Source organism: Apodemus sylvaticus, chromosome 6, assembly GCF_947179515.1.
Source record: "Apodemus sylvaticus chromosome 6, mApoSyl1.1, whole genome shotgun sequence".
NCBI classification, from domain to species: domain Eukaryota; kingdom Metazoa; phylum Chordata; class Mammalia; order Rodentia; family Muridae; genus Apodemus; species Apodemus sylvaticus.
Window position 1 is genome coordinate 136,872,368 of NC_067477.1, and position 12,665 is coordinate 136,885,032.

A 12,665-nucleotide genomic window follows, 5' to 3' on the forward strand; every position below is an offset into this window, starting at 1 on the left:
AGACTTGGAAGAAAAAAACTGTAAAATATCTCAGTAAGTTTTAAATTGCTTGCTAATTGTAATGGTAACCTTTTACATATACTAAATTAAACAGTTTATTAAAATTCGTTCAGTCCCAGGAAACGTCTTATATGTGGCTACTAGAAAATTTTAAATGATGCCTGTGACTTACCTCTCTTCTCTGGATAGTGTCTCCCTAGACAGATCTGATTGTTTGTCCTTCTTGAGCTTCCTCATGCGCCCCTGATATCATTCACATTGCTTCTACCACCTGCCCCAGCTACGTTCTGCTTCACCAGTTAAATTCTACCCTTACTTACAGGTCTTTCTCAGGCTGTGCACTGGAAGGAATGTATATTCTCTATGTAACTGTATATGCTTTCTCTTGTGAGCAGTGTGAGGTGCATGGGATTTGTACTGGAACCAAAGAACTCAGCTTCAAATTATAGCTTCGTTTCAGATCAATAGAATGCATATCATCTGCAAAATCCATAGTTTTGATACAAAATTTAAAAATATTAATATTGAAGGTGGGGGAAGAGATAATCAGCATCAAGGATGTTTGAACGTACCTTCTGGAAATCTAGTACTTTATAAGATTTGTAAATATATAAAGGAGTATTCGTATTCATATAAAAGAGTTTAATTCAAATTATCCTACATAGGAGAAATAATGTCTGTGGTGGTTTGAAGAAGAATGATTCTCCCATAGGTTTAGTCATCATGGAGTGTAGTTATTTGAAAGGATTAGAAGGATTAGTAGGTGCAGTCTTGTTGAAGTAGATGGGTCTTTTTGGAGGAGTTACACCACTGGGGGTAAGCTTTGAGCTTTCAAAAACCTCTGCATGTCAGTCTCTTTCTTTGTGTCGTCATTTGAAGATCAGTAGCACTCTGAGCTCCAGTTCCAGTGCCTGCTTATATGCTGCCATGCTTTCTGCCATGATCCCAATGTACTGACCCTCTGAAACTGTAAGCAAACCCCTGACTAAATGCTTTCTTTTCTAAGAGTTGCCTTGATCATGGTGTCGCTTCATGGCAATAGAACAGAGACTAATACAATGTCTTTCTCAGAAGCTATAGTTTGTTAAATGAAAAATCATACAACCCTCAAGTTGTTGGTCAGGGGTGTTATGAAGACCCAAACCAATACAGGCTATTGTCACTGCTCTTAGTTGCCCACAAAAGACTCTATTGCTGAAGATACCATATAATTTGGTTATAGAACATGGGGAAATCAAGTTGGTGCTGTGTTGATTTTCTTCCTGTTGGCTAGATTTCATAGTACTGGAAGGTGTTACATAGGCAGCTAGCAGTAACATTCCTCCTTAGCTGTAAAATTTATGAATTACAATAATGACCAGTGTGGCAAGGTATGACACAGACACAATAATTGCATGAGTATTAGGGGATAACCAACTGCTTTCTGGCTGTATTTAAGGTCCACTCCACAGGAGAAAATGCATGTTTAGTTTGGCTGAGGACACAAGGTTGGAGATAGTTTCCTAAATTGGCATAGTATCAAATGCCCTCACAAACTCCTATTTCTATGCCCATAGATTAATACAGCTCTTAGATCTTATTGGTGAGGTTTCTTTGTCTAATGGATGGTAGTTAATACAAATTCATAACTTACCAAAGGGCAAAGAATAAGTGTCATAGTGTACTCAGATAGAAATGGGACATCTATATATGCCTCCCCCCCCAATCAAGGCTAAGGGACCAAAGCAGAAAAGGGAGCAAAAATACTCTAAGTACCAAAGGTTGGGGAGGATCACAGTGAAACAATGTCATCTGGACATGACAAGATTGCTATATTCATGAACTCATACCAGCTGTGATAGTCTGCACAAAAACTATACACAGTCTAATCAGACAACGTTGTAGGATAGAAGAGGGAGGGTCATTATATCTCACTCCTGAGGGGTTATTGTCAATTGATGGCTTCTGAAGGAGGGGGAGTCAGTTTTCTTTAGGGGTGTGTCCTTACTGGGATTATCAATTTCTAGTGGATGAGTATGTGGGCAGTTCAAATTTAACTTGGTACGTTATTTTCTTTTTTAAAGGAGATTGTGAAGAAGTATGGGGAGGTGGATAAGAGAGGAGTTGGGATGAATATAGTATATATAATTCTTAAATAATTAATAACATTATATTAAAAATCCGTATCTAATACTAATCCAACACTTAGCACAAAACAAGAATTCACATGCGCTTTTATTCACAGCTTTTTACAGTGAAAGAATGAAGCTAGCTGGCAACTTCTTGCAGGGGCTAGAATGGACAAATTCAATGATAAGGAGTTGTCTTCTATTTGTCCTGGGTCAATAAAGTTCTGTAAACTTTATGTGCCTTATTCTTTTGTTTGCCTCTCTACTGGTTAGGGATAGGATGACTGAGTGGGAGGGTGGGCATCCCCACTTGGTACTTTTCTCTTAGAATCAACTCTCACAAACCCCACTTGACAGCCTTTCAGGGAGATGACATAGAACAACTTTCCATGAAATGTTTTGACTCTAGGGAGCCACTTTGAGAGTTCACATTTGCTCATTGATTTAAAAAATTCCAGCCAGTTGGAACTCCCCCAGTGGGAAATGTAGTTTGAGTGACTTGCCTCTAAGAGGGCCATTTCTAGAGCACCCAAGAAGCTCCTTTAAGGAGTTTATGAAATATCCTGTGAATGAAGATGTTAAGAAGATTCTGTAGATAATGGCTTTTTCAAATCATTTGTACAACAACTAAATTAAAAATATAAAGCCTCAGAGGAAAATGGTAAACACATCTAAGCCCTCACTCAAAATCCATTTAAAGTTTTCTAAAGACACACAGCAAAATAATTCAATGTGCCCTCTAAACTAGAATTCTTCCAGCAATAATATAACATGACAAAAATAACTCTGGCAAATGAAACAACATGTTGAATTCTCCCCAGGGAATGTCTGTGTCATGTGTAATGGCTTCTCAAAAATATTTCTCAGAGGTAGAGAATATTATGTTGTCAGGGCAGCGACCCTGTAGATATGCTTCAGGAAGCCCCATTTATTACAAGCTTCTTGGTCCCAACCCTTCAAAATGTCTTTCCCCTTCATTTTCTCTGGAACTGAACATGTACTTACCTGCTGCAGTTCATATAGCAAATACTGTTAATTAATCTGAGGCTGGAATTGAAGTACCTGAAATTGTGAAACTCAACTGAACAAACTAGCCATTTGCCAAAGCTTTTTTTGTCCCTTTGGCTAAGAAAGATGGCTCCTACTTTTGAACTCCACCGTGTTTATGATCTTCGTGTGGTTTGTGACTACCTACATTTCCTTTAATCATCTGAGCATTGGCCTTTCTCTCATCTGATTGGAAGACTGAGGGTTCCTGCAGGACAGGGCGTGGGGGCCTGTGGCTCCTACAGTTCACTGTACAGATCCTGAGGGGTTAGCATGTCTGACCTGAACAATTTCTGTGGCTGAAGGCTTGGGATGGGGAATGAGGGAGGGAAAATTTTCAAAAGGGGCCTGGCTGTCCCGTGAGGCAGCTGAGCATGAAGTCCAGCTTAGTTCTGGGGAGGGATCATTCCCAGATCAGCAGCTCAGGCTGGGCTGTCTGAATATTAGACTCCAGTCAATGATGAGCTCTGTCTTTTGAGGTTTTAACTCATTCACCTCCCAGGCTGAGTAGAAGCAGTAGCTCATTTTCTTTAATGAACACCTCATAGGCACACAACTGTTCCAGCCGGCTTGGCTATTAGATGGTAGACCTTTGCTGTGCAGCTTTGTATCTGGGGTGTGGGTTGTTCAGTCTTCCCACACAGTCAGCTTGTAGTACTGTGTACTGTGTTATGGTAACACTTTGTCATGATGTGAAATCTTGATTTCCTGGTCTTCTTGGCTCTGCTGCCATGATGACCCCTTTTGCGCAGAGCCCCATGCAGAGGCAGGAACCATCACATTCTTTTCATACAAGGCACATGGTTTTATTGTTAGGCCAAACCAGAGTGAAAATTAAAGAGGGCTTCTTTTAGAATCTAGACTGCCCAGGACTATCATCTTGATCATCGATTCAGACCATGTCGGGGCTGTGGGCAGATTCTGCTGTATCACACCAGAGCACCCCTGCCCCAGGGTGCAGATGCTACTGCTGGTAGTGATGAGAGCTGGGGCCCCGGGCGTAAACTCAGGGCATCAGAGTCAAGGGCAGCTGTAACACTGGCAAAGGGTAAGCCCGTCCTTGTGCACGTTGTTTTGTTTGTGAACTGGGCTTTTCTGAATCTGGCTCAGGTTGGTATTAAAGGCTGTGGTTCAGGGCCATGTAGAGCAGCAGTGAGCAGTTTGCTGCCTGGGAGGGGTCTCAGCTCCCAATAGTGTGGACGCAGAGCCTAGTGAATGGGGTTCTTTTAGTTAGCTTTCTTCTAAAAAAAAAAATGATCTGGGAGAAAATTTGCTAATCTTCATTAAAATCTGCATTTTTCTCCAACCAAGAGAAAGCAGTGACAGAGCATTCATTCCAAGGAGCTATCACCCTTCAGTCTGAAGTGAACAAGAAGGCTTCTCTCTATGGTCCTGACTCAACTGCCAAACCTCATGGACAACCAGAGGTACACATGATTAAGGCTGCAAGAGGATTTACTCCTAAAGCCAAAGGGATTCTTATTTATGTGGTCCAGTTGGGTCCAGGCATTTATTTTAGGAGCTGTTTTAGGGTCTTGCTGGGGTAAGTTAAAACACAAAGCATGGGGCTCACATAGCTTGGGACAAGGAGACTCTTTCTCAGCTAATCAGATGTAAGAGTCGCCTTTAGAGCCTGACTGGACACACTGTCAGTGGAGAAGCTCAAGAGGAAGGCTTTGGCAGGAAGCCCGAGTGCTTTATATATATATATAAAACCTTTTTTATTTTCTATATTCTATGTTTACATTCCAAATGATTTTCCCTTTTCTGGTTCCCCTCTCCCCATAAGTTCCCTAAGCCCTCTTCTCCCCTCCCATTCTCCTATCAACCCCCTCCTACTTCTCTGTCCTGGGGCTCCCCTACAATGCTGGAACAAGCCTTTTCAGATCCAGGACCTCTCCTTTCTTCTTGGGAGTCATTTGGTATGTGAGTTGTGTCTTGGGTATTCAGAGTTTCTGAGCTAATATCCATTTATCAGTGACTGTATTTCATGTGTGTTCTTTTGTGATTGGGTTATCTCACTTAGGATATTTTCCAGATCCAACCATTTGCCTAAGAAGGAGCTTGGAAGACTTTCTCTTCTGTTCTGGGGACACTGTCCTGTGACGTGGTAGCTGGTGTTTCCTGATTTGGGAACCTATATGTCCCACCTCACTTGCCTTGATTTTATTAATTTTGTTTGTTATGGCTCCTGAGATAGGGATAAATGATTAGAACAATTTAGATGGGTATAGTCAGACAAATAAGTTGTAGCCCTCTCACCCTTTGCTTTATTGACTGGTTGATTGACAGATTGCAGATTGCACCCTGGTTCTCAGGTTCTCACGCCTGCCAGGTAAGTGCTGTCACTGACTTACATTCCCAGCCTGGCCTTGCTTCTCTGGAGATGCAGCTGCTATTTACCATTCAAAGGACAAACTGAGAACCAGCAGATGCCAGGATCTGGATGATAACACAACACAAAGATACAAAGAACTCCCTTGACTACCCACAGAACCATCACAGTCCCTGTTCTTGAGTAGATGGAAATTTAGGAAAAAAACGATGTCTAGAGGTGGAATGAGTTACCACAGGCATTCCCTTCTCCTGTTGGTCTGTTGTTCAGCTACGCACTGCGTTGGCAGGCTCCTTTGCACTATGTAAACAAAGCTGACCTTGAATTCCTGGACATAGGACAATCTTCCTGCCTTAGACTTCCTGAATACACTCTACACTCAGCACTACACCCATGCACTGCTACACCCAGCCTGTCTATCAATTCAGTCATCATTATTGATCATCATAATGCCCATGGAATGCTGGGAATCCTAAGTTAAATAAGACTTCTTCAAATGGTTCTCAGTACAGCACATTGATTGGAAATCAAAAGCAGATAGAAGATTTGCCCTCAGAAGGCATCTTTAGTTTGGTTTATTGTAATTTGGGAAAGCAGTGCTACTGGCATCTTAGAGGAAAGTGGTCAAGAATATTGGCCAACAGTCCACAACAAACAACCGCTTTCCGCTGATGTCAAGGTTCAAACATCTGCTGTGCTAGAGAAGGCACACTTAAGTGATAAAATATGGACAAAAGATGTGATTACAGGCTATCAAGTCAAGTAGGCAGAGAGGCTGGGGCAGGATGTGTGTATGTGTGTGTGTGTGTGTGTGTGTGTGTGAGACTGTAAATGCTTCAAGGAGAAGGTATTCCTAATCACGGTTTGTACTTACCTCTATGCATGCAAGTACCAAACAATGACTTGAATTAGTCCACTGTTCAACTTTTTGTACCATTCTCTGGGTAATTAATCAAAGATTTCCAATGACTTTCCCTGTTCCCTTAATTTTTTTTTCTCTACAGGGTCTGAGCGAGAGAAGAACTCATCCAGTTCTATCCTTTGCTTTCAGCCCGGCTCCTCTGGAGGAACTGCAGCTCCTGCAGGTTTGCTCTTTATTTCGGGGCTCAGCTTCCTCCCCCTCGGCCTACAAAGTCTTCCTCTGGAGAACTCAGTCCCTGTGATTCCCTGGACCTCTAAATTCCTTAGAGCCTATGCCATCTCTCTCCTCCTACCCTGGGTGAGTCTCCTGGGTAAGTCCCCACACCACCTTCCCAGCCGACTCAGAACAGACCGCACTCTCCGAGTATATCTGGTGTCATTGCACTGATGCTGTGCTAGACCTTACCCCCTGCAATGGCAAGAAAGAGACAATGTCTTAGCAGGGACAGATGCTTAGTTTCAGGCACACTGCGCTGCTGGGTCCTCACGGTTTCTCCTTACAGAGTCTCTAGTTGTGCCATAAACGAACATCTAGAAGCCCAATCTCTGTTAAGTAGGTACAACACGCAGAAAATAAATTGCTACAATTATTATTAACATTTTCTTGCTTGCAGATTTTCAGAAGCTGTTTCCATATCAAGCAGATGAACCTTTCTGTTGTCATAGAGACAAAGATCTTTATATAACTATGTGCAAGGTGAGATTTCTTCCCCCACCCCTTAGCAGTTGCCAAGAGCTAATAAGAAGAAAGGAAAAGGGAAATTTAAATCCTTTTTTCTATTTACCCCACCTCCCATTAAAACAAATGAAAATGTAAGAGACTGTTTCTTGTGTCATAGTTTAGGTTTTAAACACGTATATCTTTAATGAGAAATGGAACGGGAGGAAAAATATGAATAATTTGAACAATGCTGCTTTGAAAAATTGCCAGCAGCGCAGCATTGTCAGTGACAAGCAATTATCACTCATGTCCTTCTTGTTCTTTGTAAACCAAACAGTGAACTTCAGACAAAGGTCTTAGAAGGCACAATTTTCAGCATCTGAAATGTTTGAAGCTCACTTGTATCCACTGAGGGATGCTGATGAATTCTCAGGCACTCTGAGGTGCTCCCTCCCTCTAACCTCCACAGCCTGGGTGCCCTGCCCCTCCCTCTGCAAAGCATAACCCTGCCATGCGTGTTCATGCCAGACCACAGCTCCCTTTTGGAAGCCTTGCTACAAAACTTCAGCTACTTTTTTGTTTATTTACTTCTGATAATTCCTTGTCCATTTTTCTGCCTTGTGATTGTTTTTCCATTGCTTTATTTATTTATTTATTTATTTATTTATTTATTTATTCATTCATTCATTCATTCATTCATTTCTCATCACAAGTGATAGGTTTATGATGGGGATGTTAGCCTGTGGCCTTCCACTTGCCTGACCTTTGCTTCAACCTTGGCTTGCACTCTTACCTACTCACCGCTGTCTCCAGCACACAGAGCACCCCATCCTAAGACTAGCTCCTCCTGTGAGTTCTTAGACTACTGCTTACCTTCCACTCCAGTCCAGAGCTCATCTAATATGTCCCCTTCATCCCTGGAGTCCTCTGCCTAGCATTCTCTCTGAAATCCTTCCTCTACTCTTTTTTAAAAGTAAAAAACAAACAAAATAAAACTGTTCATTATCCTGATTGGTTCCCATCTGTCTCTGAGTTTGGGCTTTTTAATTTTATGCTTTCTTCTTCTAGTAAGTAGGCATCTGTATAGAAGGGTGCTGGAGAAGGGCACATGTAGCTGGAGAAAGTTTTACCCCCATGAAGAGCAATGCGGTGGTTCTCTCTCTCTCTTTTTTAAATAGAAAAACATGTTTTTTAATTCAATATGTTCTTTATTTACATTTCAAATGATTTCCCCTTTCCTAAATACCCCTCCCCAAAAGTCCCATAAGCCCTCTTCCCTCCCCCTGTTCCCCAATCCACCCCTTCCCACTTCCCTGTTCTGGTATTCCCCTACACTGCTGCAACTGAGCCTTTCCGGTAATGACAGGCAAGTGGACCAATGGAATAGGTCCCAGAAATGAACCCACACACCTATGGTTACTTGATCTTCGCTAAAGGAGCTGAAAACATCCAGTGGAAAAAAGATAGCCTTTTCAAAATTGGTGCTGGTTCAATTGGAGGTGAGCATGCAGAAGAATGCAAATTGATCCATTCTTATCTCCTTGTACTAAGCTCAACTCCAAGTGGATCAAGGACCTCCACATAAAACATGACACACTGAAACTAATATAAAAGAAACTGGGGAAGACCCTTGAGGACATGGTCACAGGGGAAAAGTTCCTGAACAGAACACCAATAGCTTATGCTCTAAGATCAAGAATTGACAAATGGGACCTCATAAAATTACAAAGTTTCTGTAAGCAAAGGACACTGTCAAAGGACAAAACGTCAATCAACAGATTGGGAAAAGATCTTCACCAACCCTATATCTGACAGAGGGCTAATATCTAGTATTACAAATATGAGTATACAAAGAACTCAAGAAGTTAGACCCCAGCAGTGGTTCTCATGTTTAGTGTTCCCTAGGGATTTCTCAGCATTTCTGATCCAGAGAGATGGGCGGAGCCTGAGATTCGAGTCCAGCCTGGAGATGCTCCTGCTGCTGGCAGAAGTTCACACTCGGAGAATCACTGTTTCTAAATGACAACCTTTCTCTATTTTCATGCGCATCTCTGTTTTTACATGGATGTTGGATTCTCCGTATTGGTCCTACAATGGCTCTGCCGTCACTTAGCTCTGATCTGAAGGACAAGGTCACATCTCAGTCGTCTGATTTTAGGCAGCATGAGCTTGTGAGAGCTGCCATGCTTGGTGTGGGACTTTCTAAATGTCTAGGAGAGGGAGATCTCAGTGACAGATGCTAAGGCACTGCCTGTAGGGGATGTTGAGGATTCTTGTGGATAGGGAAGGCCCTCTGAGCTTTCAGAGCCCACTCCTGAGAACCAGAGTTGCTAGCTGTGACTGTATCGTTCCTGTCTCCCACCTAGCCACAGTGAGCACTGCCACCATTTTGAAGCCTTGTTTAAACCACAGCTTAGGGCAAAAAAGTAGTGTCTTCTATTTTCACTTTAGCTTTCTTCAGGAAAGGGGCCTGTCAGGAGTCTCCTCCTGAGGCAACATGTGAAGAGCTTAGTAGCAAAGGGGCTAGAACCTATTTCATCTCTCTCTTCTTCCTCGCCTATAGACACTTTCCAGTCAGTACCAAAACTGAAGATGTCGGGAGCAGTTTTATAATTAAAGGAAAAGTAATTTTCTTAGAAAGACAAGCAACTGCAGCAAGATAGTAAATAACATCTCCCTTGGCAACATAATAGGCTGGGGACCTGGGGCAAGTGATTCCATCTAGTCTACTAGATCTTCGCCCTCAGAGTCTGTTAAAACATAAGCTCCAGGCATATGAAGAGGGCTGCTAGCGACACAATCACACAGAAGAGCAAGGCAGAAGTCTTGTCCCACAAGGGCAAGGCAGGGAGGCCTGTTCCATGGATTTGCTGATTGATTGAAACAAATTCTATCAGCATGGTCATAGGCTTCAGGGAATAGAACTGACAAGAAAATTAATGGAAGCTAATTAATAGGAACCCCTCAACCCTTAACTGTTTCTCTCACCCACAGCTATTCCTAGAAGGCCATTAACTTGCCCATAGGGAGCAGACAAGTACTCAGGGAAGGTAAATTCCTCCAAGAAGCTGGCACAGATAGGCTGCTGGCCTCCCAAGGGGAAATATCGTCGGATCAGATAAAGTACGGGGCAGATCTCCACCAGCCTGGGGCATTTGTGGTACCGCCCACTTCCTTTGGTTTTATTGAGATTTAAATCATGTAACAAGAAAGTCACCATTTCAAGCATACAATGCCATGGGTTTAGTTTCCTTGTGTGAAACCATTATTACAATCCAATTTTAGAAAACGCTATCACCCCTAACCTTCCCGCTATTAGCAGCCACCCACTGCTGCCTTTCCATCCTCACGCCCAGAGAGCTACTAACCTACTACTACCTGCCATCCATCCATCCAGCCGGCCATCTGGATATGGTCATTTCCATAAATCAGGATCTCTCAACCTGAGGGACCCTTTTCTACTTGGAAGGACAGTTGGCATCCCAGCACAAATGGCTTCCTCCCGCTTTTACCTCACGGCTTCGGGAAGCTGTGGTCTTTCCCTGCTTGCAGTGCCAGGCTGAGGCATTGCTTACGTCACATTCCACTTAAGAGCTCACCTGGTGACTGCAGGCCGGACTGCAGGGAGTCCTGCTGACAAGTTAGGCCCTGAGCACTTTGCTCGTACACAGCAAGGCACAGAGCCCACAGCAGTCTTCCCAGGCCTGGCTGACCTGGCTCAGAACCACTCATGAAGGAGGGAGGAGCACCCAGTTCACCAAAGGTGCGGAGAAAGGCTTCCTGAGGTTTTGGGACAGTTTTAAGCCACCTGCCTCAGTCTCCCCTATGGGGAAAGTGCAGGTCTGGGCTGTACAGGGGTAGCAGAGACAGTCTCAAGCTCTGGGTCTTCATCACCGGGAAGGGTGAGAAGTTCACCAGGGTCCAGTCTTATCGTCCTGTTTTCCAGCAAAGGGGCCCAACATCCAGTAACAAAAGGCAGGGACCTGGGGCGCCCTGTACTCACAGTCGGGAGAGGCCAGCTCGAGGGCCAGGGCAGCGGAGGGCACCATCCGGCGCGCAGTCGCAGGGCTCGGGGCAGCGCGACCTTGACAGCTCTCGGGACTGCAGCTGTGATGGCTTCAGCACCAGCATTGCCAGCAGCAGCAGCTGTCGCAGAGCAGGGACCCGCCGCCCCATGGCCCGCCAGCCCGCGTGTGAGCTCCAGTGGCTGGGCCAGTATGCTGGACCTCCCGAGGGCCGCCCGCACCCTCTGCCCGCCCCTCGGCCTGCCTTCCCACTCGCCGGCCCCCGCCCGCTCCAGCCCTCCCCTCTCACCGCGCGCCCCTGCTCTCCTTGACCTGGGACTGTGGCCAGCCGCCCCATCGCTGTTTCCCTACCATTTTCTCTCTACTCTAAGCTTGCAAATGAACTGAGGGTTAGAATATAGAGTCGTGTGTGTGTGTGTGTGTGTGTGTGTGTGGTAAGCCCTTAGAATAAGGCTTTGAACTCTGCTCTGCCATGGTCCCCATGAAACCTGTCTTGGTTCTATGTATCTGTCCATATTCACATCAGAAGAGCCAAAGTGCCAGGCCTGCTGTGTCTTAGCTCTAGGCTCTGCTCCTCCATACATGACAAGTAATCTCTCCCTGCTGCTTCCCCACTGATCTCTTTGCTTCTCTTGGTTGGAACTGTTCTCCTCAGCATAGCTATTTGGGTCTGTCTTATATCCCCACTGCACTGTGAGGCCCTTGGGGGCAAAATTCAGTTTGGATTCACTTTGTATTCGTTCTTTACTTAACAAAGGCTTGCTATGTGAACGGGTAAAATGGTCTCCATGGGTGCCCCATTGGTGACAGATGCGAGTCACACATCATGTCTAAGCATCACACCAAACTCGCAGGGCATTTGCAGCAGGACTCAATGCCCAACAAGGTATACAATTTTTCTGGTCACCAACTTGTGGACGGAGGAGTCCTGTTGAGTACTGTCTATTACCCACCTGGCTCTTACTAATGGGAAACCTCTGCTCTAGGATCTGTGATTCTAAACCCCGTGGAAAGAAGACCTGACCTTACAGCAGCCCCAGGGATGAATCAGCTTTCCCTCTACTGTGTTCATTAGGCCCTGTTCCTTCCAAGGATTGATTTTGGACTGCAGAAATATTAGCAATTGTTTTTCTGGAAGAGGTGGATGTTGAGCCCTGTAAAGACATCTAAAGCTTTCAAGATGGAAAGCAGGGCAGAGTTCTTATTCTGAAACCCACTCTCAAGGCAGCTCCTCAGGTGCCAGTTTGTAGTCTTTTGCCCAAATATGTAAGGTAGATGATCATTATTTTATTGCTCTTATTTTGAAATCAGCCAGCTCTGCCCACATTGCGCAGGATGTGATCTTTGCTGATTTACATTTTCATGTCTTTGTGCACACTTCCCAGAGCTTGTATGATGCTGTCTCCCCTTTCTGGTATTCCTCTGGGTAAGCTTCTGGCTGTATTTCAAGACAGACTGCTGCTCCTTCCATGGGAGCCTTCTCTAATTCAGAATAGCTTACTAGGCCTGGGCTCTAAAGCTTGTGACTGAAAATGTCACTGAAGGACACTTGCTTTCCCCCTTCAGTT

The 12,665-nt window shown here is 44.3% G+C and overlaps 1 protein-coding gene across 3 annotated transcripts in view; it reads right to left on the minus strand.

The window, feature by feature from the left end:
- The window catches only part of Lhcgr (luteinizing hormone/choriogonadotropin receptor), a 53,353-nt gene extending 42,056 nt beyond the window's left edge, over positions 1-11,297 (minus strand). For all 3 annotated transcript variants that reach the window (XM_052186590.1, XM_052186591.1, XM_052186592.1), the window contains exon 1: positions 11,076-11,297. In XM_052186590.1, the coding sequence (XP_052042550.1) occupies positions 11,076-11,248 (173 nt within the window). In that variant the 5' untranslated portion in view covers positions 11,249-11,297. The remainder of the gene's footprint in view (positions 1-11,075) is intronic.
- Positions 11,298-12,665: the final 1,368 nt, after the last annotated feature.